Source organism: Panthera pardus, unplaced genomic scaffold, assembly GCF_024362965.1.
Source record: "Panthera pardus isolate Hobbes unplaced genomic scaffold, ASM2436296v1 HiC_scaffold_13, whole genome shotgun sequence".
NCBI classification, from domain to species: Eukaryota; Metazoa; Chordata; class Mammalia; order Carnivora; family Felidae; genus Panthera; species Panthera pardus.
This window is the reverse complement of record NW_026526688.1, coordinates 59602322-59625260: the sequence shown is the minus strand read 5'-3', so window position 1 is coordinate 59625260 and position 22939 is coordinate 59602322. Positions and strand designations below refer to the sequence as shown.

General features: G+C 35.3%; 1 protein-coding gene across 4 annotated transcripts in view; it reads right to left on the bottom strand.

Annotated features, from left to right (window-relative positions):
• Positions 1-21069, bottom strand: part of CBR4 (carbonyl reductase 4) — a 96640-nt gene extending 75571 nt beyond the window's left edge. Inside the window, exons 1-5 of one of the 4 annotated variants that reach the window (XM_019441035.2) lie at positions 20713-21060; positions 18590-18710; positions 17809-17945; positions 15103-15237; positions 340-1405 (exon numbers count right to left, since the gene is read on the bottom strand). In XM_019441035.2, coding sequence (XP_019296580.1) covers positions 1227-1405; positions 15103-15237; positions 17809-17945; positions 18590-18710; positions 20713-20854 — 714 coding nt within the window. In that variant the 5' untranslated portion in view covers positions 20855-21060 and the 3' untranslated portion in view covers positions 340-1226. Of the gene's footprint in view, positions 1-339; positions 1406-15102; positions 15238-17808; positions 17946-18589; positions 18711-19531; positions 20594-20712 lie in introns of those variants that run through there. The other 3 variants (XM_019441038.2, XM_019441037.2, XM_019441039.2) reach the window with 3 other exon arrangements.
• Between the last annotated feature and the right edge of the window lie 1870 nt (positions 21070-22939).

Here is a 22939-nt window from a genome sequence, read left to right as displayed (position 1 = left end):
CAATATAAAATAAAATCTGTTTACATAAAATAATGTTCAGCTCCAATAAAACTTACTTTTTAAAGTGCAGTAAATATTTAAACCATATTTCAAAATGATAAATAATAAAAATCAACATGAATCCAGTGACATTTAAAATATCACACTATTCCCCAGAAAAGAGTTCAATGGAAAATAGATGTTGCCTGATATTTCAGTTTGTGTCTTCCATTCTCGGGCAAATATTTTCTTTTAAAATTAATGCTTTAACTGTTCCTTATAAAGACATCTTATTCACTGTTACTGCATATTTATGCTATTTATCATTTATGTATCATTTATGCTATTCATAAGTAAAGTATCATTTATGCTATTCATAAGTAATTATTTCTAAAATTTTATAAAAATTATTACATTCACTCATACAAAATATTCTGAATTTTTAAAATGTCATAATTTCTTACACTGTTTTTAAGTAGTTTGCTAAAATTAGTGTTTTGAGGATAAAAAAACACACACAAAAAAACTACTTCTATTTCCTAAGTTGATAATATCTATGTAGCTCATTACTATACGAGATATTAAAACCTTAAAGGTTATTATTACACATCACTTTGAGAAATTCTATAGGATGGATCAACTGTACTACACTTGTATTTGTAAATTATTTTGTCCAGCTGCTTAATCAGGAGTAATGCACTCAAAGAAATTGGATTCTAAATTTATGCCTGTATCTAACTGATGTTTTTTTTTCAACCTGTATAAAAATTGATCTTCTAAGGCATATGTAAAAGGAATACAATGTTTAACTTTGGCAGGACTGCTAAAATATTGACAACTAACCAACGCCCTATAAATACTCTTATCTTAGCAATGGCTCACAAGGTTAACTTCTAGAGAATTTTGCCTGATACAATGAAGTAATTCATGACCATTAGACCATATAATTCTTGCCACTTTTGCAACAAAATATGTAAATTAAAATAATGTCTGTTTATAGCACTTGCAAATGTCTATATGTTAAGATCGCTACAGCCTATAAGGTTCTTAGCATTTAGAAAACACAACTGGTCACACACTGATCTTTTTAGACATATTCATATAAAAATGGAAATAGTATTTGTAGCATCAATAAGTTTGATTAGCAAATGTCACCCATGTAGGTATCAACAGCCCAAATACAAATAAATCAACAGCCCAAGTGTGCCTTTGATTATAATCACTATTTTAATTGAATAATCTGTAAATTATATCGTGAGTTGTAATCCCCCATCCACTACCAGAACATGCCCTGTAACATATGGTGATTCTAAAAGAAACACAACCGCATGTGCCACATCAATAGGTTCTCCAAACCTCCCAAGAGGGATAATTTTCTTTAAATGTTCTTCTTTCAGGTCTTTCGTCATATCTGTATGAACAAATCCTAAAAGAAAAATGTTTATTTAGTTGACACTTAGAGACACTAAGACATCTGCGCAATTCTAAATAAAAATCAATTTGCATCAGAAAGTTTGAGATTATCAATAAACTTGTTTAGGAAATACAGAGTTCCGCTAGCAATCAAGTATGTTCATTAAGTTTAACTGAATAACACCAAAATATTTGACTCCCAATTATTTCGCCCAATTCATAGCACAATACAAGTGGGTAGATACAACATGAATAAAAATTTAATTCCTTGGGGAACCTGTAGTTTATGGAAGAAACACTCACTTGTACCCCTAAATATAATAAAAGGACATCTGATGAATATCCTTATATATAAAGTATCACAAAAAAGTAATTTTTACTTGATTGAGGGTAGAGGGGTAGTAGGGTTAGAGGGAAGAAAGGTGGTGACATGAACTGATTCGACAGTTCTGACAAAAATTAGTTTCATTTGCTATAGCTAAGATAGTTGATCAGAAAGACCAATATTTCCAATATTCATAAGAAAAAAATCTTATGGAATGATCCAATTCTTTTTTTTATAAAGTTTATTTATTTATTTTGAGAGAGAGAGAGAAGGGCGGGGGGGGGGGGGGGCGGAGAACAAGCAGGGGAGGGGCAGGGAGAGGGAGAGGGAGAGAATCTCAAGCAGGCTCTCAGCTATCAGGGCAGAGCCCAATGTGGGGCTTGAGCTCATGAACCATGAGATCATGACCTGGGCCAAAATCAAGAGTCACAGGCTTAACTGACTGAGCCACCCAGGCATCCTTGAAATGATCCAATTCTGATGCAAGTATAATACATTGAAAATTCAAAATTTAACATGGCATTGGTATATGAAATAAAGCTCAAAAAGAACATGTTCTAACGTGTAGAGGTTTATAGTATAAAGTACTATATATTATGCAACCAATTCTCAATGGTTCATACTGTAGATATATGCAAGAATTCTAAATTTATTAAGAAAATCTTGTGAGATTAGTCTCAGACAAATACATATTACCAATAAAGTGCTCAATTACATAATCACTATACTGTATAGTATTCAATCATTTAAACTTTTAAAAAGAAAGCAAATAATTAACCCTCAGGAAATTAACAACAGAAAAGATCTTTAAAATGTTAAGGTCATGAAAAATATATGGACTAAAAGTCAGACATGTGAAGTGAAACTTTAACGTGCAATCTCAAGAATACAGTTTTCAAAGTGGCTTATGTTAAAATTAAATCATTTGTCACTCAAATTGTAAATCAACCTAAATACAGTGACATTTTAAACTATAAGGATAAATGTGAACTAAACACTATACTGAAAATTAACATTAAGTCACTGGTTTATTATGTAATACTATGTTATTATTTAATTGTTCTTTGCCTTAGATTTCACTCATAAATATCCAGTTTCTGAAAAGTCTTATGAGAAATAATCATAGATTCTTCCATCACAAGGCCTATGACAGTGACAACTTTATTAGGGGAAAACCAGAAACAAACTGAATGTCTTTCAAAAAGGAACTGTTTAAAGAAATCATGGTATATCCACATGATAGAACAATATGTATCTATGAAAGATGCTATAGAAGAACATTTAAAAGTGGAAAATAATATTTGCATATTAAAAAGGTGGTTACAAATGCATTATCCCATTATTAAAAAGAAAACAAAAAATATATATACTAACAAAAAAAGCCCCACCAAAATATTAACAGTGGTTATCACTAATTACTAGCATTACAAGTAATGATTTTTACTTTCTTCTCTGTACTTGTCTGTACTTTCCAAATCGTCTACAACAGATATATATTATTTTGGTATTCAAATTAAAAGTTACTGAAAAAGATGCACGGTACTAACTTCAGATGGTCTGTAATGAGGGCCTGGAATAACAAAATAATTTTACATTTGGAGATTTCACTGTTTCATTGTGAGATTACACTGTAAAATATGACCTCTTCTGCTACTACATTTATTTAAAAAGTCAGCAACATTTCCTTCAATCCCTTTCATCTTTAAGAACAATGAGATGGCCAGAGGAAAAAAGAATAAAGAGAAGCAGCTGACACAGATAACACTGGATAACCAGCCTCTGCAGAATTTCAAGTGAACTGTAAATGAAACTTCATCTACAGTGAAGAGTCAGAATGATCAACAGGCAATCCAAATTACCTTAAAAAGCACTATCATGGGACTGCTTGATATCCAAAGTTTTAGGTCTTTGGACACACTTATTTTCAAAGATACCTCAGAGTGTATTAGGAAAAAAAAAAACTATCTCACATGTTTAAGAAGTTGAATGCATTAGGGGCATCTGCATTAGGGGCTCAGTTGATTAAGCACCTGACTCTTGATTTCAGCCCAAGTCATGATCTCATGGTTTGTATTTTGAGTCCCGCCGCCACCCTGTCAGGTTCTGTGCTGACAGTGTGGAGCCTGCTTGGGATTCTCTCTCTCTCTCCCTCTCTCTATACCCCCTGCCCCCACTCACGCTCATTCTGTCAAAAAAAAAAAAAAAAAAAGAAAAGAAAAAAGAAAAAAGAAAAAAAAAAAGCTGAAGGAATTAAAATTATGAACGTAACATTTAAAAGACATTATTTTCTCAAAGAGTTCATGATACACTTATTTTAATCTAAGGTTGTTTTAATTCTGGCAAAACTGGCATGTTTCTCCACTAACTCTCAAAGCCCTCAACAGAAAATCAATAATGTGTTTTAATCTTAAAAAAAAAAAAAAAAAAAAGAAAGGAAAGAGAAAAAACTCAAAAAAACTACAGTAAAAATGGTTTGCAAGAAAGACCTTGTGACAATCAGTTAGCAAATCCCAGGCTCAACTTCTAACTGGTTCTAGTAACTTTTTCTCAAAAGCAGCATTTTGTGGTAAAAAAAGACCCTTGGATTAGGACACATTAAACTAGATTCTGGTTCCCCGCTCTGCTAATACTATCAAAGCTATGACCCAAGCAAAGTCATGTACTATCTAAAACTGTATGACTATTTCTGTATCATATAATAAGTAGATTGAAAATGATGGACCTCTGAGATTTCCTTTAGCTCTACAAAACTATGATTCAAAGACGAAAAGTATGCCTCATTAAATGACTACTTAACTTGAAGATTAGGAAAGTGGGCTCCCCTACAAGGACCCTCAAGTAGAATAGCTCCAATTCAGGAAGCGCTGATGCTAATCTAGGTTTTTATTCATTCTGTGTGGAAAGAAACTCATTTGCCCAGCTTCCGGGTGGATATCAGTCCTTATGGGTCTGTCCTTTTGGAGACAAAGAATAAGGCCACACAATCTGTGAGAGGCCATTTGAAGGCATTCCGCCTTGGAAAAAAAAGACAGATCTAGAACAGAGCATGAGGTACTGAAAAGCAAATCTTAGATTTAAATAGTGAGACAAGGTTTTTTGGGTTTTGTTTTGTTGAGAGAGAGAGAGAGAGAGAGAGAGAGAGAGAGAGAGAGAGAGAGAGAGAGAGAGAGAGAGACACTAGCACACGCACAGGGCAGGGGCAAAGGGAGAGGGAGTAAAAGAATCTTAAAGCAGGCTACGTGCCCATGAGTGAGATCATAACCTGAGGCAAAATCAAAAGTTGGACACTTAACAAGCTGAGCTACCCAGGCACCCCAAAACAGTAGACAATTCCAGTGAGGTGAAAAGAAGTCTTATGCCACAGTTATGGGCCATGAGGGCAGACTATAGTCTTCCAAAAAACAACCAGGTAAGTGAGATACATGGAACAGAAAAAAGTATCTTGAAGCTTTTGATAAGATCTTGTTCAACTTTACAACCTGGATTCAGCCCTGCTACAATCTGTGTCCATGTTAGGTCGAATTTGAGAAGGAGAGAGATGTGTGTCCCCTGAATCCAGCAATGATCGCAAGAAGTCCAGAACTGAGATCATGATGTTCAAACACCCACCTTACGTGAAGATTTTCCCTCTACTGCTCAAGACTGGATAAGTGTGTTATTTCATGAAGGGAAGTCTACACAGATTCTCTCCAGGTCTTTGTTTTGTTTTGTTTAAGTATGAAATTTATTGTCAAATTGGTTTCCATACAACACCCAGTGCTCATCCCAAAGGTGCCCTCCTCAATACCCATCACCCACCCTCCCCTCCCTCCCACCCTCCATCAACCCTCAGTTTGTTCTCAGTTTTAAGAGTCTCTTTGAATGAATAGTTATAATGACAATCCTCACGGGATCCCTGAGGATCCCATAGCCATCCCTGAACTCTACACCGAAAGCCTAAAATAAAGTAGGCGTGAGAGGCCAAGTTGAAAGGAAGGGATGAATTCACCAATACTGGCTTTTCCTCTTTGAATATGATGTTTGATATTGAGACCAAGAACAAGTTCAAAGAACAAGAACCTTTCTCTCGTCACTATCAGCAGCTTTTTTAATTAACAGACTTATTTTTAGAGCAGCTTTAGGTTTACAGAAAAATTGAGCACATTACCCCATTTTTCCCCAATTATTACCATCTTGCCTTAGGATGGTACATTTGATGATCCAATATTGATACATTATTAAGTAAAGTTTGTAGCTTACATTAGCGTTCACTATATGGCTGGTATAATAATTGTATCCACCATACAATATAATAATTGTATCCACCATACAATAGCAGAAAATAAAATAATTTTATTGCCCTAAAAATCTGCCTTCAGCTTTTAAGAATTCATGTAGATCATCCCCAAATTTATCAGAAATCAAATAAAAAACATGTAGCTAGTCTCTAATGATAAGCTACTCCAGGCTCTACCAAATTTCAATGTCATTTTATGCTATAGCTCATGAATCATGGGATCCTCATTTAAAAATATATTCACAACCCAAGACACTGACTGCATATAAACAGCCTGTTGGATTCTCTATCATATATCATAAGACTGAGCAGAAATATCCGTAGTCCTTAAACATGCTCATTTTTGTGCTTGTATTGCACAAACTGTGCTCTCCCCTTGGCCCCACAGGCTTCTCTTCCATATCATTATCACTTTATTTATAAAGTTCTGGAAATGTTGCTCTCCTACTTGCTTTACTACATATGTATTTACAATGCCTTTCAAGCTGGGTTATAAAAATTACAAACTACCAGTAGGTGCCACTGTCTAGCAAATGATGTTACTGATCACTTGGGCAATTCAGGGTTTCCAGCTAAATACAAAGCTGTCACTCCTTAAACAGATAACTGAAATGTATCCTTGTACTAAGTCGAGTGCATGTCTTCCACTTTAGTTCCACAAACATGACAGCACACTCAGTAAATTGTTTTTAAAAAGGTACAGATATACTCTTCCTCATAAAATCATGTACATGGTTCTTGTCCGATGAGAATTTATATTTGATAAATTCTAAAGAAAACATATTTCTTTTATCCATTTTTGGCTAGCTATATAAATAAACAGCATTTCATTTCCATATCTGTTGGTCACTACTTTAATTTTGAAAGCTTTTATGTACAGCACAGACCATGTATTTAAATAAGATGCCAGGATTTTAGCCTATCACCAGTATTAACAATTGTGGGATATAAACTAATTGATACACCTACCAGCTCAGGTATCAAGTCTTTGGTATACAGAAAGAATTAAAATAACCCCAGACACTTTTTTTAAAGAAGAACAAATAAGGTTGTCAGAAACTAGACTAAGATTTTAACCAGAACAAACTTCATGTGTCTTAATATTATGTTTGTAAAAGCATATAGGAAAGCAGTGTGAAAAATCATCTCCATATCAAGTGGCATATTAAGAGCACCAAAATAGTATCTGTTTTGAGTAGCTGCAAAGCTTATGCAAGCATTTGTCAACAAGATTTTCTCCAACCAGTAAATGTAAAAGCTCTTCAACTTAAAAAGGGGGGGAAGGGTAGACACTTAAGGTATCCTACACAAATAAATGCAATGCTGTACTACTTGTCAAAACTTAAAATGCATATACCCTTTGAGTCTTGGAAGTTTCATTCCCAGGATCATACTCATATACTCATACATGTACAAGATAAATTGCACACAGGTACTGTCACCACATTATTAGTTATAATGGCAAAAGATCAGAAGCAACCCAAATGCCCATCAAGAGGCAACAGGTTAAATAAATTATGGTACACCCCTAAGACAGACATTATTGTCTTTTAATTCAGCCACTAAAAGTGATACAGCAGTCACATAAGACCACATATTGTATGAGTTCATTTATATGAACTGTATCAGAATAGGGAACTCTACAGAGACAGAAAGTGGGTTATTAGTGGTTGCTAGAAGCTGGGGAGATTGGAGGGAAATGGGGAGTGAATGCTAACGGCTACAGGTTTCTTTTGGGATGATGAAAATGTTCTAAAATGTATTGTGGTGATGACAGAACAATTCTTTGACTATACTAAAACCACTGAAGTGCACACTTTAAATGGGTGAACTGCATGACATATGAGTTATACTTCCATAAAGCTGAGATTTTAAAAATGTAAAGCAATTCTATATAGAATAATATGGAATCAACTCCAAGATACACTACTGCACTATGAATAAAGCCAAGGTACAGAACTCTACAAACAGCATGATACAATTTGTGTTTTCTTTTTATATATTTATATATTCACATATTGTATATTCACATAAATACAGATTTATATTTTTATATATTATATGTATTTATACACACACACATACTTTATTGGGTTGTGTAAAATACTGAAGACTCTAGTTAACTCTAGTGGTTGCTTTTGAGAAAAGAAACTAGATGATTAGAGAAGACTCACTTTTCAATCTATGCCTTTTTATACTTTTGAATTTTGTACCATGTTTGTGTTATCTACTGAAAACACGTTTTTAAAGTTATGCACCCATTATAGTTTCAATTTATCAAATATTGTTTCTCATATTCAGTATTTTCTAATCAGTGAGATTTATCCATGATGAGAAATTTATTTTATATTTGAATACCAAAGCTTAGTAACTAACTGATCTTTAAAAAGTCAATAATATTAGGCAGGGATTAATGGCCTAATTTATTATTTTCCCTTTCTTGCTTTTTCTGTTATGATTTGCTTCTTAATTGTTTTCCTTAACTGGAAACTCCATTTGAAGGTGACCAGGAAAACTGACATAAGAAGAAACATATTTGTTAATTCTGAGGTTTGTCAGTTCTATTAAAAGACATGACAAATCTGGTTGAAATTATTACCCAAAATAAATAAATAATCCATAGAATCAATTTAATTCTTCTACTTCCACTTACACTTCACTTCTGACCAATAAACATATTCAGACTATGAATCCTGCTAAATATGTATCCCCAACATAAGAAAGGTCACCCTATGAAATGGCCACATTTTTAGCAATAAGGTTTTTTTTCTGTAGTACAAATTGGCACTGGAAAGTAAAATCTTTAGGAAAGGCTATACAAACACACTTCCATTAACACTCATAAAACTTCCCTTTGTATACAAACTGGATTCCCACTATTTAGTCTGTTGCCTTGACGACTGATTCACTTTGACAAAATTAAGCATTCCTTCTTCAGTGTTTCCATAGCATCATATATATATATGTTCCTCTACTTTATATTCATCATACGGCATTGTAATTATTTGTTTACATGTCAGTCTTTGTCACTGTACTTAGCTCCTTGTAGCAGAAATATCTTACTCTTTTTTTTTATAAGTTTGGAACCCTTGCATATAGGAGACACTTCAGGAAATCTGCTGAGTTATTATTATGAGTTAGAAACACTTGCATTACCCTTAAATCATTCAACTTTTAGATCATCATGAACTAGAACTAACTCTTCACCACCCACACTACTGCAATCCCTAAAGGAGGGAAGCAAATACATACATCCCAAATCTCAAGTAATCGAGAATCAAGTAATTCTGTATATGGTTTAACTAAGCTAACACAAAAATCAACCAGGTTACATAAGCATACACAAACAGAAAGCAGTGTCAAAATGACTACAGGTTTTAGTTTATTTTCTTTTCTTTCCTCCCCTGCCCCCCCAAAATGGCTGTATCGAAACCACAGTCATTTATCAAATGTTCATTGAGATGAAGTCACATTACAGAGCACAAGGGTTATCAAGACATTTTGACAATTCCCTGATCCCTGCTAGTTCAGCATCACTGACAAATAAAACACCAATTCCAATATACAAGCTGGAGTCATTAGTGACTTGAAATGGAAAAGTGGCAAAGATCTACTCCAACCTAACACTCTCAAACAACCAACCAATGAACCAAAATGTCTTTTCTCATATAGATAATCAATTCTTCAATACCTACAGTAAGCTAGGACAAAGATCCCATGGCTAACTGGCACAGGTATACAAAAACAATCATTTTATCCAAAAGCCAAGGAAATATCTATGCAAAGCTTCTATCATACCAAACAGTGATAATGTAGATTTGAGTTTTAGCACCTTTTTATCACCCTCTTTACTAATCCAGGTAATTTGTGTATGTTTTTGGTTTTTTTATATCCATTTGGTCCAAGGATAGTTTACACTTTTTATAATAATGCCATGGTCTCATGTCCTTGGTAAGTTAAAACTTCTGTCTGTACTACCTACGATCTCCTGAACCGACAAATCACAAAGAACCAAGCTCTCCATTCTGCACCTCCAGTGAACAGCATTGCCACATAATTCACATGAGAACTAACAGCTTGTTAACCAATCTGCTGAAATAATGGACTTGTCAAAATCTTTTTTTAAAAAGATTAAACATCAACTTTGTACAGCTCTTATTTTTTAATTCATTTTGTTATTTTCAAATTTGTACATTTAAATGGTTCTAACTTCCAGATAAAATGATTTTTGATGTTATTGTGAGACTTCTTCATATTTTTGGGATACTGAACTGTAATGTTTTCTTAAAACTAGAGTCTATTTTGTTATACTGTCTGCTTATAAATTTATGGAATCCCAGATACTTGATGCAGCATCCATAATTTTCATTTTTGGATTTCTAGCTGGATTAGTACTAATTTTATACATGTTTAACTGGTCTGTACACTTTGGGATGGTACTTGAGGAAGGTTTCTGACTAATCTTAAAGTCATTGTAATTAATACTTACCTATTCAACATTTCTGGCCCTATTTTGGCTGAAGACTGACATATAGTTATGACCATTTTTCAGTTCATGTTTAGGAACTTAATATGTTTTTATGTAGGTATTCCAACTGCTTCTATTATCCTGTGAACTAAACACACTGCATAGCACTGAGTCTTCTGATAGATGCTTATATGCTGCATTGTTTCAGTCCCCTCTGGGAGGCCTGTAACATCTGTAGATCAGAACAGAGACCAGAATCTATAATATGGTCCCTTTCTCAAACTGAGCAACTAAACCACTTCAAGATAAGCTTTGGCAAAAGTTTTCTCTTATAACTCTGTGCTCGCATTTGGTATCGTGAAAGTTGGCTTTATAATTATCTTGAAGATTATATCAACACACTGACACTTCATCCCTCTTTCCCTTTCCATCTTACAGATTATTTAGCATAATGTGGAAATTTAAATTGGAGGAAATTTTTAAAAGGGACTTAAGTGATCTGTAGAATGCTTTTGTTCATGAGTACAGATGGCTATTGAATAGAACTTGTTTAAAATCTCAGGCAATTAATTTGAAGACCGAGAAACCAGATGTAAATTGTATATTTGAATTTATATTTTAAACCCTTAGCATAAGTTAAGAATTGGAAAATTTGTTTTGCCTTTACCAAACTACATTAATTCTAATCACTGTTTTAATATTTCCCAATTACCTGTAACTGACAGACCAAGTTAATTGGCTTTGCATCCCATTTAATCCACCAGTATTTTCAAGCCATGAGGAATGCCCAAAGTCAGCACATTAAAAGAAACAGGTGCACAATAATGTTCTACTTGTTTTCTTGAGAAGTCTCTGATTTCTGTGTACTTAGCCCAAATCAAACTTGCTTTGTCTTACAAGTGAATTGCATCTCTGCTGGCTTGGTTTCTCCTACATATTTAACAAAAAGACAAGTGTTCCTGATAGATTTCCTACAGAAGGCTAGCTCTATTATAAGTTTCCCACTGTGACTTCTACTATTTTGAAAATTATTAAAAAGCCACATCTATTAAACAGTCATCTTCATTGTTGGCCACTTCAACATATGTCTGATGTTAGGAACCTTAGTTCCTCTAAGCAGTGCCTCATGCATATGTAATAGTACTTTCTGGTGCCAGGGTATTCACATTCTCATTTCTGTTACCATGTCCTACCACTTTCCTCCTCCCATGCCATTGCACAATGAGCCTCGGAGCCCCCATCCATTCATTAAGGAAACAACCACAAATAAAATTGCTGTTAAAATCTTGCTACTTCATAGACTGACTTCAAAAAGGATGTTTCTTCCCTGAGTCTGTGTAAATATCTTTTTACCCTTCAAGTTTTTCTTTGTTTTGAAACTCTAACATGAATCCTGGGTTGTTCTCTGGGGTACAACGAAGTCCAGTGAAGAGCATCTTGTCTATTTTGAAAACAAACATGTGATCCCTAGCAATTCTTTTTCTGTCTGAATATTGACTTTCTAGAGAAATTACTATGTCAGTACATGACTGCTTGATTAAATGTGCAAATGACATCACATATGCATCCTTGTTTGATTATTCCTTCTGGTTTGTACTTTTATTAAAAGCATATTATAGACCTATTCAAATATTTTAAATATAAATAAGTATTGTTCCCATAAGATAAACTTAAGAAACATATTTAGGTAATAGATGCATTACTTGGAAAGTTCTGCTTTGACACTGACAAAGTCTAAATTAACTAGCAAATGTATGCCAGTGAGCAATAAATCAATAGAATATTCCAAGAAGAGAGAGGACACTTAAAATGGAAATAGTTCTCCAATAGTATACCATTTTGAATTGTTCAACTAGTGGATATGTTACCAATACTCACCCCCTACCTACCTTGAAATTCTTAACATTCAGCTCTTAAGAGTTCTTAATTTATAACTGATTTTTAAATGAGAAGTTTCTCTTGTGATTTCAGTTTGAGAGTAATCATTTATTTAAAAATGCAATGTGATTTATGCAAGCAAACTGGCATTACTCTTGGTCTCCTTCTTGAAGGTGGCGCACAGACTGGCAGTGTGGCCAGATGTAGCCATTTAAGTCCTGTCAAGATATAGTCATACCCTCACAAATTTGACTACCCAAGTATTTAATGAGGAGCCTCGGTGGCTCAGTTGGTTAAGTATTAGACTACTGATATGGGCTCAAGTTGTGATCTCAGAGTCATGGGATCAAGTCCCAAATCGGGTTCTGTGCTTAGTGGAGACCACTTGGGATTCTCTCTCTCCCTCTCTCTCTGCCCCTCCCCTGCACTCACGCATGTGTGTGCGCTCTCTCTCTCTTGCAGAATGAATAAATAAACCTTAAAAAAAAAAAAAGAATTTATTAATAGTGAAGAGTCCATGCTCCTATTCTGATACTCTCTCAGAAGTGCCTGATGATGCTGATGTACTTACAAACACAGGAACAATCTTTGCTATTACTGTACAAAGCCATAAGTATACATAAATTACATTTAAAAAGAAAAACATAAAACTGGCACTATTTGAAGATGACATGATCTATATAGATATATATAAATCTTGAGGAGTCCACCAAAACCTACTAGAAGTAATAAATGAATTCAGTAAAGTTGCAGGATGCAAAACCAATACAGGAATGTGTTGCAATTCTATACACTAATAATGAACCAGCAGAAAGAGAAATTTAAAAAACAATCCCATTTACAATTATACCAAAAAGAATAAAATACTAAGGAATAAACTTAACCAAGGAGGTAAAAGACCTACACTCTGAACCCTATAAGACACTGATGAAAGAAACTGAAAATGCCACAAATAAATGTAAAGATATTCCATGTTCATGGACTGAAAAAATTAATATTGTTAAAATGTCCATACTACCCAAAGCAATCAACAGATTCAGTGTGATCCCCATCAAAATACCAATAGTAATTTTTGACAGAACTAGGGACAAAGAATCCTAAAATTTATAGGGAATCACCAAAGACCCCAAATAGCCAAAACAATCTTGAGAAAGAAGGACAAAGCTGGAGGTAATACAATCCCAGATTTTATACTATATTATAAAGCTACAGTATTCAAAGCAGTATGGTACTGGCACAAAAACAGACATATAGATCAATGGCACAGAATGGAGAGCCCAGAAATAAATCCATTCTTACATTGTCAATTAATCTGTGCAGAGGTGAAAAGAATATACGATGAAGAAAAGACAGTCTCTTCAGTAAATTGTGTTAACTGGACAGCTATATGCAAAAGAATGAAACTGGCCCACTTTCTTACACAATACATAAAAATAAACTCAAAATAGATTAAAGATCTATATGTGACATCTGAATCCATAAAATTCTAAAAAAAAAAAAAAAAAAGAAAAGCCAGACAGTAACATCTTGGACATTCACCTTAGCAATATTTTTCTGGATCTGTCTCCTCAGCCAAGGGAAACAAAAGCAAAAATAAACTATTAGGACTACATCAAATTAAAAAGCTTTTCCACAGGAAAAAATTATCAACAAAACCAAAGGCAACCTACTAAATGGGAGAAGATATTTGCAAATGATATATCCAACAAGGAATTAATATCCAAAATATATGAACAACTTCTACAACTCAACACCAAAAAACCACAAATAGCCCCATTAAAAAATGAGCAGAGGACCTGATTCAACGTTTTTCCAAAGAATACACACAGATGGCCAACAGACACATAAAAAGATGCTCAACATCAATAATCATCAAGGAGATGCAAATTAAAACCACAAGGAGATATCACTTTATACCTTCAGAATGACTAGTATCAAAAAGACAAGAAATAACAAGTATTGGCAAGGATGTGAAGAAAAGGAAACCATTAAGCACTGTTGGTGGGAAGGCACAGCCACTATAGAAAACAGCATGGAGGTTCCTCAAAAAATTAAAAACAGAAATACCATATGAGCCAGTAATTCCACTTCTGGATATCTACACAGAGAAAACAAAAATACTAATTCATAAAAATATATGCCCCCCCTGTTTAATCTACTATTATTTACAATAGCCAAGAAATGGAAAAAACCTAAATGTGCAACCATGATGGATAAATGGATAAAGGTGTGATACACACACACACACACACACACACACACACACACACACACACACACACACGGAATATTACTCAATCATAAAAAAGAATGAAATCTTGCCATTGGTAACAACATAGACAGACCTAGAGGGTATTATGCTAAGTGAATAAGAGAGAGAAAAAGACAAATAGCATGATTTCACTTGTGTGTGGAATCTAAAAAAGAAAACAAACAAAACCAGAAACAGACTCATAAATACAGAGAACTGATGGCTGCCAGAGGGGAGGAAGATGAAGGGATGGGCAAAATAGGTGAAGAGGGTCAAGAGGTACGAGCTTCCAATTATAAAATAAATAAGTCACAGCGATGGAAAGTAGAATATAGAGAATATAGTCAGTAATATTGTAAAACCTTTGCATACTGACAGATGAAAGCTACACCTATCATTTTATAATATACATCATTTTTTAATCACTATGTTGTACATCTGAAACTAACATAATGGCGTATATCAACTATGCTTCAATTTTTTAAAAAAAAAAGAAAAAAGTTTTCACTGACCTGGTGCGACCACATTCACTCTAATTTTCTTTCTTGCTACTTCTTTAGCAAGAGCACGTGAAAACCCAACTAATCCTCCTTTACTGGCGCTGTACACAGACTGGCCAGAATTGCCTTTTAAACCAGTAATACTTCCTAGAAAAAATAAAATGAAAGCAAATTCAAACCAATTAATGGATTACTTGAATATTTAGATAATCTTACAGGAAACAAACCAAGGCACAAAGCATTTTACCTTGTCCTTTGCTAAAATTAGGAATTCTAACCAGCATCATTTGAGTGGTAAGACTTAGGGTTGGAATCTGCTCCAGATACAAACAGAAAACAGGTTCTGAAAGAAGCTTACGTAAAACTTCTTATGTCAGGCAAGGGCTTGAGAACTGATCCATTAAGTGAAAGAAACCCAATCTCATCTCTTAGTAGGTGAGACATGGTGAAAATCCTATAGTATTTTTAAAGGCTTCCAGTAAAACCAGAAAAAGTCAGACAAAGGCTGATTAATTTTATGATTCTACAAGGACATATTCATTTCCAACTAAAAAAAATAGTTCATCTGAAGATAAATCTCACTAAGTTTGAACTACCATCAATCTAAATTAACTAAGGTTCATTATAAGCTTTTTGTAAAACTGCAATTTAGTTATCTTCAGTGATGTATTATAGCTAGTACTGCCTACTAAAGATTCTTGGGTGGTCTCATTTATATGAATATGAAAGAATAATTTATAATTCAAATATCAACTGTATGCAAATAAATTCTGGTAAAACAGAAGTGGGGAAACAATTTTCTGCACCAGTGACCTGTACTTATGATATAAAAATTAATCAAGAACTTCACAAAACTTTCGAAAAAGTAATTTTATTTTAGGAAAAGAAAAACACCCCAAACACTTTTTATATTAATATATCTACATTATATATTACATGCCAGTTAATGACAGATGAAAAGAACTGTGAAGCACAGAAAGAGAGAAAAGAGGGGCACATAGGTGGCTCAGTTAAGCATCCGACTCTTAACTTTAGCTCAGATCATGATCTCACAGTTCGTGAGTCTGAGCCCTGAGTTGGGCTCTGTGCTGACAATGTGGAGCCTGCTTAGGATTCTCTCTCCCCCCCCACCCCACCCGCGCCCCTCCCTGGCTTGCTCAAGTGTGCACATTCTCTCTCTCTCTCTCTCTCTCTCTCTCTCTCTCTCTCTCTCTCTCTCTCTCTCAATTTAAAAAAAAAAAAAAAAAGAAGAAGAAGAAGAAAGAGAGGAAAAAAAACATCAGAGAAAACACAGACAGAGAAATGGGTATTTGGGAGAAAGAGAAATATGGAGAGATACAAAAAAGAAAGAAAAATATAGGCATGGAAGAAAGGCCAAATAGGAAACTTTAGTTCATGCCACACACTATTGTTCATCTAGTGAATAAGTGTTAACTCCTAAATCAATGAACTTTTAGTAGTTTAAAGTAGTCTTTTCTGTAAAAAGATTCTCCTAATTTATTTTCAATTATTATTTACTTTTCGCACAATTCTAAAAGTTTTGCATGTACACAAAGGACTGATGTGGGTTGTTTAAATATATCTAAAAAGGGGATATTTTAGAGTTAAACAAACACCCATATTATCAGGTGATATATACAGGCCAGTATACCAGCTTCTGAGAATCCAAAATCATTACCTGGCTGTGTTACAAGGCAAAGGTCAACTAAATCTTTTACTTTTTAATCATTTACTAATCTTTTTTAAGAAAATCTATTTCTTGCATTTTTAAGGGTAAATGTCAAAAATAGTTCTAATTCTTATTAGCACAGTATTCGTGTTTCATCTTCAAAAGAGAAAAACCCTACATTTTGGCTTGGACAGCCATTTCCTATATTAAAAACAGGGTCATTTACTCTAATGGAGCAGCATTCCCCTTTTGCAGCCTTTTAAGGTATGACCACTTAAAATTAAAAGGCAGATGATATGCTATTTTCAAATTACCAAACTGAAATAAAATTCTAAGTCATTTTGCGTTTTAAGGTCTATGAACACACCTATGTGGTTTATCTACTACTCCATGGGTCAGATGAACTGAAAACTAGGGGTTAGTTACAGTCACTCTAAAAAAACTAAAAAGATTATTCACTTAAAACTTCCTCCTAAACCTCTGTACTAGATTTATCAGTGACACACATAACTGCTGTAGGGATCATTTTCTATCCTCCAATACCTAAAATTTTTCAATCTACTTTCCTTATCTGTATTTTAAAAACCAGGTTTCACATGAAAATCAGGGTGTCCAATTTCTCTTAAAAAGTCAAACAGCTTGGGGCGCCTAGGTGGCTCAGTCAGTTAAGTGTCCAACTTCAGCTCAGGTCATGATCTCACAGTTCGTGAGTTCGAGCCCCAAGTCGGGCTCTGTGCTGACAGCTCAGCCTGGAGCCTGCTTCAGATTCTGTGTGTGTCTCTCTCTCTCTCTCTGGCCCTCCCCCACTTGCTCTGTGTCTTTCTCTCAAAAATAAATAAAAACATTAAAAAAAAATGTTAACATTTTGATCACTAGAAAGATGTGAATCCGTGATTCCCGTTTTACCCACAAATCACCCAATCAAATCCTTTTTCCACAAATAAAAAGACCCATTTCATCCAAGTTTCACACATGAATAAACTCCAAATTAGTCAATTAAATATTTTTATGGCACTATGAGATAAACAATTTCACAGGTGAAGACTTACCTACATTAACAATAGACCCTCTCTGTTGTTGAATCATAGTCTTCAAGGCAGCTTTACAAGTTAGCATGGAACCCAAGAGGTTAGTATGAAGCTGGGATATCATATCTTCAGTTTTTGTTCTTACTAAAAGGCTATCCCTACAAAAAACAGCAGCGGCATATAAATTACAAACGGGATAAAACAAATTTAAAAAGTCAAGAAGTATATATTTGAGCTAGAAAGTCTACAGAGTCCCATTTTAAATCTGATTTGAGAGGCATTAAAATAAGTGATAAACTAGAAAAGATAACTTAGAAGCTGGCTGAGAGGTGAATATTCCTATCAGCTAAAAGTAGCCAAAAAAGCTTAAATAAACTGAGCAAATCCCATCATATTATAGTAAGCCTTGTTAACAAGAAAATTAATATACTATTCTAAGTATTCTGTCCTAAATTCACCTTTTAAAAAGAAAAAAAATCTCTACTTTGATACCATTAAGTTCATGAACTGAAAAAACTTATATAATGGTGACAGAAGTCAGAATAGAGGTTATCTATAAGTATTAACTGGGAAGAAACTAAAGAAAGCCTTCTAGAGTGCTAGAAATGTTCTACAGTTCACTATGAATGTGATTACATGTTAAAATTGATCAAATTGTACCCTTATTGTATATCTCAATATAAAAGGAAGTATAGATAGACCAATTTTTAAAATACATATTTTCTTCCACTTAGAAGTAAAGTAAGTTAATATATTTACTCATACCAAAACAATTAGAAAAATACTTAAGTCTGTGACTAACCTGTTAATTCCAGCTGCATTTACCAAGAAATTAACTCGACCTAAATTTTTCTCCATCTTTTCAAATGTATTTTGAACATCACATTCTTTGGCAACATCACAGCTAAATGCCAAATGATCTCCTAAACAACAAAGTTAAATTAGAACTACTTATAAATTATGACTTGAATTTAAAAATTATTCAATACACATTTGTTAAGCATCTACTAGGACCTACACCTGTGCTAATTTAGAACCTACAGATAAAAGATGATTATGTCATAGATTCCTCTACTCATGGAGTTCAGTCTAATAAAATTGGGATGGAGGTCGGTGGGGAAGTAAACCTTAAAAATATTTCTTCATCAACAAAAAAAGGCTCTCTCTCTCTCTCTCCCTCTTTCTGCCTCTCCCCCACTCACCCTTTTTCTCTCAAAATACACAAACATTTTTTTAAAAAATAAATTTATGTCTCATTGTTACAGTTGTGTTTAACTGGTTTCCTGATCCTGAGAATATACCCTAGGGTTTCTCACACTTTTTTTTTTTTTTTTTTTTACTATGGCACATATATTAGAATAACTATTATTCAAGGCTGACCATTACAAAGCAGGAAGCTGTAAAAAGAAAACAAAATGCAAAAACTAAAAAACACACCAAAAAAATAACTTTTTACTAAAAACAACTGTTACTTCCTTTTAAGTGTCCATTTTTAAAAAATGCGTAAATATCAAAAGAATACACTTCAAAGAAAGCATTCTCTATTTAATAATACATCATTTTAATACTCTAAAATATAGGGGTTTTTGAAAACTAAACAATTCCTTATTTTCTGGCTGACCTTGCCTATTATGTTAACACTAAAATTGCACTCTCATTTCTCTGGAAACAGTGTGCAAACCAAACACTTATGGAACACATAATTCAAGGAAATGAAAGGCCCAAAGCATCCTCTGTGACTCACCGTTGGCATTCATCTGAAAACCTGTTGGGTCCACAATAACCCTTGGAAGCTCAACCAACAGTTTTTATCTATTCCAGCAAACACTAATGGCTTGGGATGACCCCATAAGGAAAATCACTTTCTCACTCTCTTGTCAGAATAACATAATGGTAGTGAATATGAGCAGCAAGAAACATTCACTGAATTTCTCCCTGCTCTGTAACTTGTTTTTTGTTTTGCTTCTTTAAAGAGCCTAATATTTTCCCAACCCATGTGCACAATTAGGGTGAACCAATCAGTATTGTTATTTTAAAGGTTACAGCCACCAGATGCATCCCAGGCCTCTAAACTTCCCAATGCCTCCATGATAGCGAATAAGGAGCATTTGTCCGTTCTAGTAAGTAAACAATAGCAGCGTCTTAGCATCTATCCTACATCCTACTTCTCCCTAGGATCAAAAGACTTAAGTTTGCAAAATAATGAAAAGTAATTACTAATCCATTATTAATAAACAACAAAAAAAAGAATTCTAAATGCAATAAAAAGGAACCTGGAAGTCTCATTTGTCCATTTGTAAAAACCACCAAAACAATTTAATAACCTATTAAATGCTTATGGAGGTAAAGAGCCAAAACAGGTATATCTCAAAACTAGCTGGTACTAAAAAGAGTTTTGTCTATGAAACACTGCTTTGTGTATTTGCACGTGGGCCAAAACAGCCCACAGCAAAACTATACAGAGCCTTTCAGGCTTGACACGCCTATTCTTCCTGCCTTAACTCCTTTCCACCCAGCCCAGTCTCCAGGCGGCGCCCGGGACCTCGCGGCACCAGTGAGCCCTTTACCCTACAAAGAAAGTTTGTGTCTCCCTCCTTCCAGACACCAAAACAAAACAGCGACTCACGGTTAGCACTAGCCTCAGGGAGGTGAGTGCTTAATTAATGGGGCCTCACAAGACTGCTAAGTCTCAAAGAAAACCCCAAGTTGTTCTGCCCTTGGCTGCAGGCAGCGTGGCAGGAAACACTGCGGGAAACGGTGATAAGGGGTTCTCCACCCAGTCTGTTGTCCACACTGAGGAAAGGCTGCTACTGAACGCGGGAAGCCAAACAGAGCCTTAATGGCCAGTCCTCGTTTTACGAACGAGGAGACTTTAGGCTCTCGGGCTGCAGCCCCACAAGTGGACAATTCTAGTTTGGTACCTACCGCCGAGGTCACCGGCGGCGGCTTTGGCCAGTTCCAGATTTCTGGCGATGATGGCCAGTCGGTAGCCTTTCTGAGCCATTAACTGGGCCACTGCCCTCCCAATGCCCCGGGAGCCTCCAAAAATAGCACAGACTTTGTCCATCTTGGACCGCGGAGTCGCAAACTCGGAGGAAGGAGGGCTAGGAGTGGCGGCCCCTATCCAGATTCCCTCGGTTTTTTAAGCCACGGGGGCTCCCCCCCAAAAAACCGCCAGACAGCCTCGGAAAAAGCACCGCTTTACGCCTCCTGCCACCGGACTTTAGCCACCCAGAAGGCGGGGGAAGAGGCGCGAAGAGTATGACGTATACGCATCAACGTCAGCTCGCACAGGCCTCCAGGCCCTGCGCCCTACGGGAGACACGGGCGTGAAAGAGCCCGAGCGCAGAGGACTGGCCTATTAGAGTTGCGCTGCATGCTGGGACTTGTAGTCTTCACGCAAGAATGGAAGGGGCAAGGGCGCACTGCTCAGTGGGAAATGTACTCAAAGGAATCAAGGCGGGAGGGTACCTCCATACCCGTTGGGGCCTGGCAGTCGGAATTAGAGTTCGGATGACCTGCCATTCCAGTTTGCCTGGAACTAAGGGTTAAGACCCTGGACTTAACATTTTAAAATTAGGAGAGTGCTGTCAACCGAGATAAATTGATTATCTTAGTTAGAACCCAGAATATACATTATTCAGAGTTCCAATGTCTGCCTTTCATCCAGGATTTGTTTTTGGCTAGAGCCTAGATGCCCTGCCTATTGAAGAAGTGATCGCCAAGTACCAGAGTCATGCAAAATCTGTCCCTCCCCAAGTTGCAGACCTCACCCCATCTAGATACTACCCTTCATCTCAAAGGGTGTTGCAAAGGCAGATGCCCCATCAAAAACACCATGTATAGTAGGAACTCAAGAAACGTTAATTGAATGATTGAATAGTCTTGCAGGATGATGAAACAAGCATGGCTACTGCAAACACAAACAGGTTCCTACAATTTTAAAGAGGATGTGCTGAGTGTGCTGAGAGTTAATTAGCTAACAGTCGAGGGTTCCTTAAAAATTATACTGTTAAAAGGAAGCATTTCTTGATACAATTTTAATGCATTAGATGATTCAAAAAGTGGAAGCTTCATGGGCCCTGCTACTAAAAAATACACAACCTGGAACAACAGGACTAACACACACAAAACACTAGCTAGTAGTCGGAAACCATAAAGTGCAAAATGATATTAAAACAAGAGGGCAAAGAAAGAGGACAGAGGGCAATGAAAAAATGCAGGAGTGCATGGAAAAGCTGGATTTGAGGACTGGATGCAGTTTGAATAAAAGGAAAAGAGGAAAAAAACTATAAGCGAATTGACCATTATTTTTAAAATATTTGTATTCCACCTAGATCCAAAAGGGATTTGAAATGGCTTGCAAAAATACACTCTTTAGGATGGCTACTATCAACAACAACAAAAAAGAAAGACAGTAACAAGTGTTAGTGAGGACATGGGAAAATTGGCACTTTTCTACTCTGTTCCTGGGAATGTAAACATTAGCTTTGTAAAACAGCATCCTCCAAAGAATTAAAAATAGAATTACCTGGGCTCCTCGCTAGCTCAGTTGGTAGAGCACGAAACTCTTCATCTCAGGATTGTAAGTTCAAGCTCCAGGTTGGGCATAGAGCCTACTTAAGAAAAATGAATAAAAATAGAATTACCCTGTAATCAAACAATTCCATTTCTGGGTATATACCAAAAGAATTAAAGGCAGAAGCAGAATGTCAGAGGGATATTTGTATACCCATTTTCATAGCAGCCATTATTCATAATAGCTAAAAGTTCAAGCATCCCAAATGATCTTCAACAGATGGATGGATAAGCAAAATGTGGTACACATACATGCAATGGAATATTATTCAGGATTAAAAAGGAAAGAAATTCTGCAACATGTGACAACATGGATGAATTTTAAGGATATTATGATAAATGAAATAAGCAAGTTACAAAAAACAAATATTGTATGATTTCACTTATATGAGGTACTTAGAATCATGGAGACAGAAAGAATGGTGATTGACAGAAGCTGGGGGGGGTGGGGGTTGGATGGAGAGTTATTGTTTAATGAGTATAATGTTTCAGTTTTGTAACATGGAGCATTCTGAAGAGCCATGGTGGTGATGGTTTCATAATATGGCTGTGCTTAATACTACTGAGCTGTACG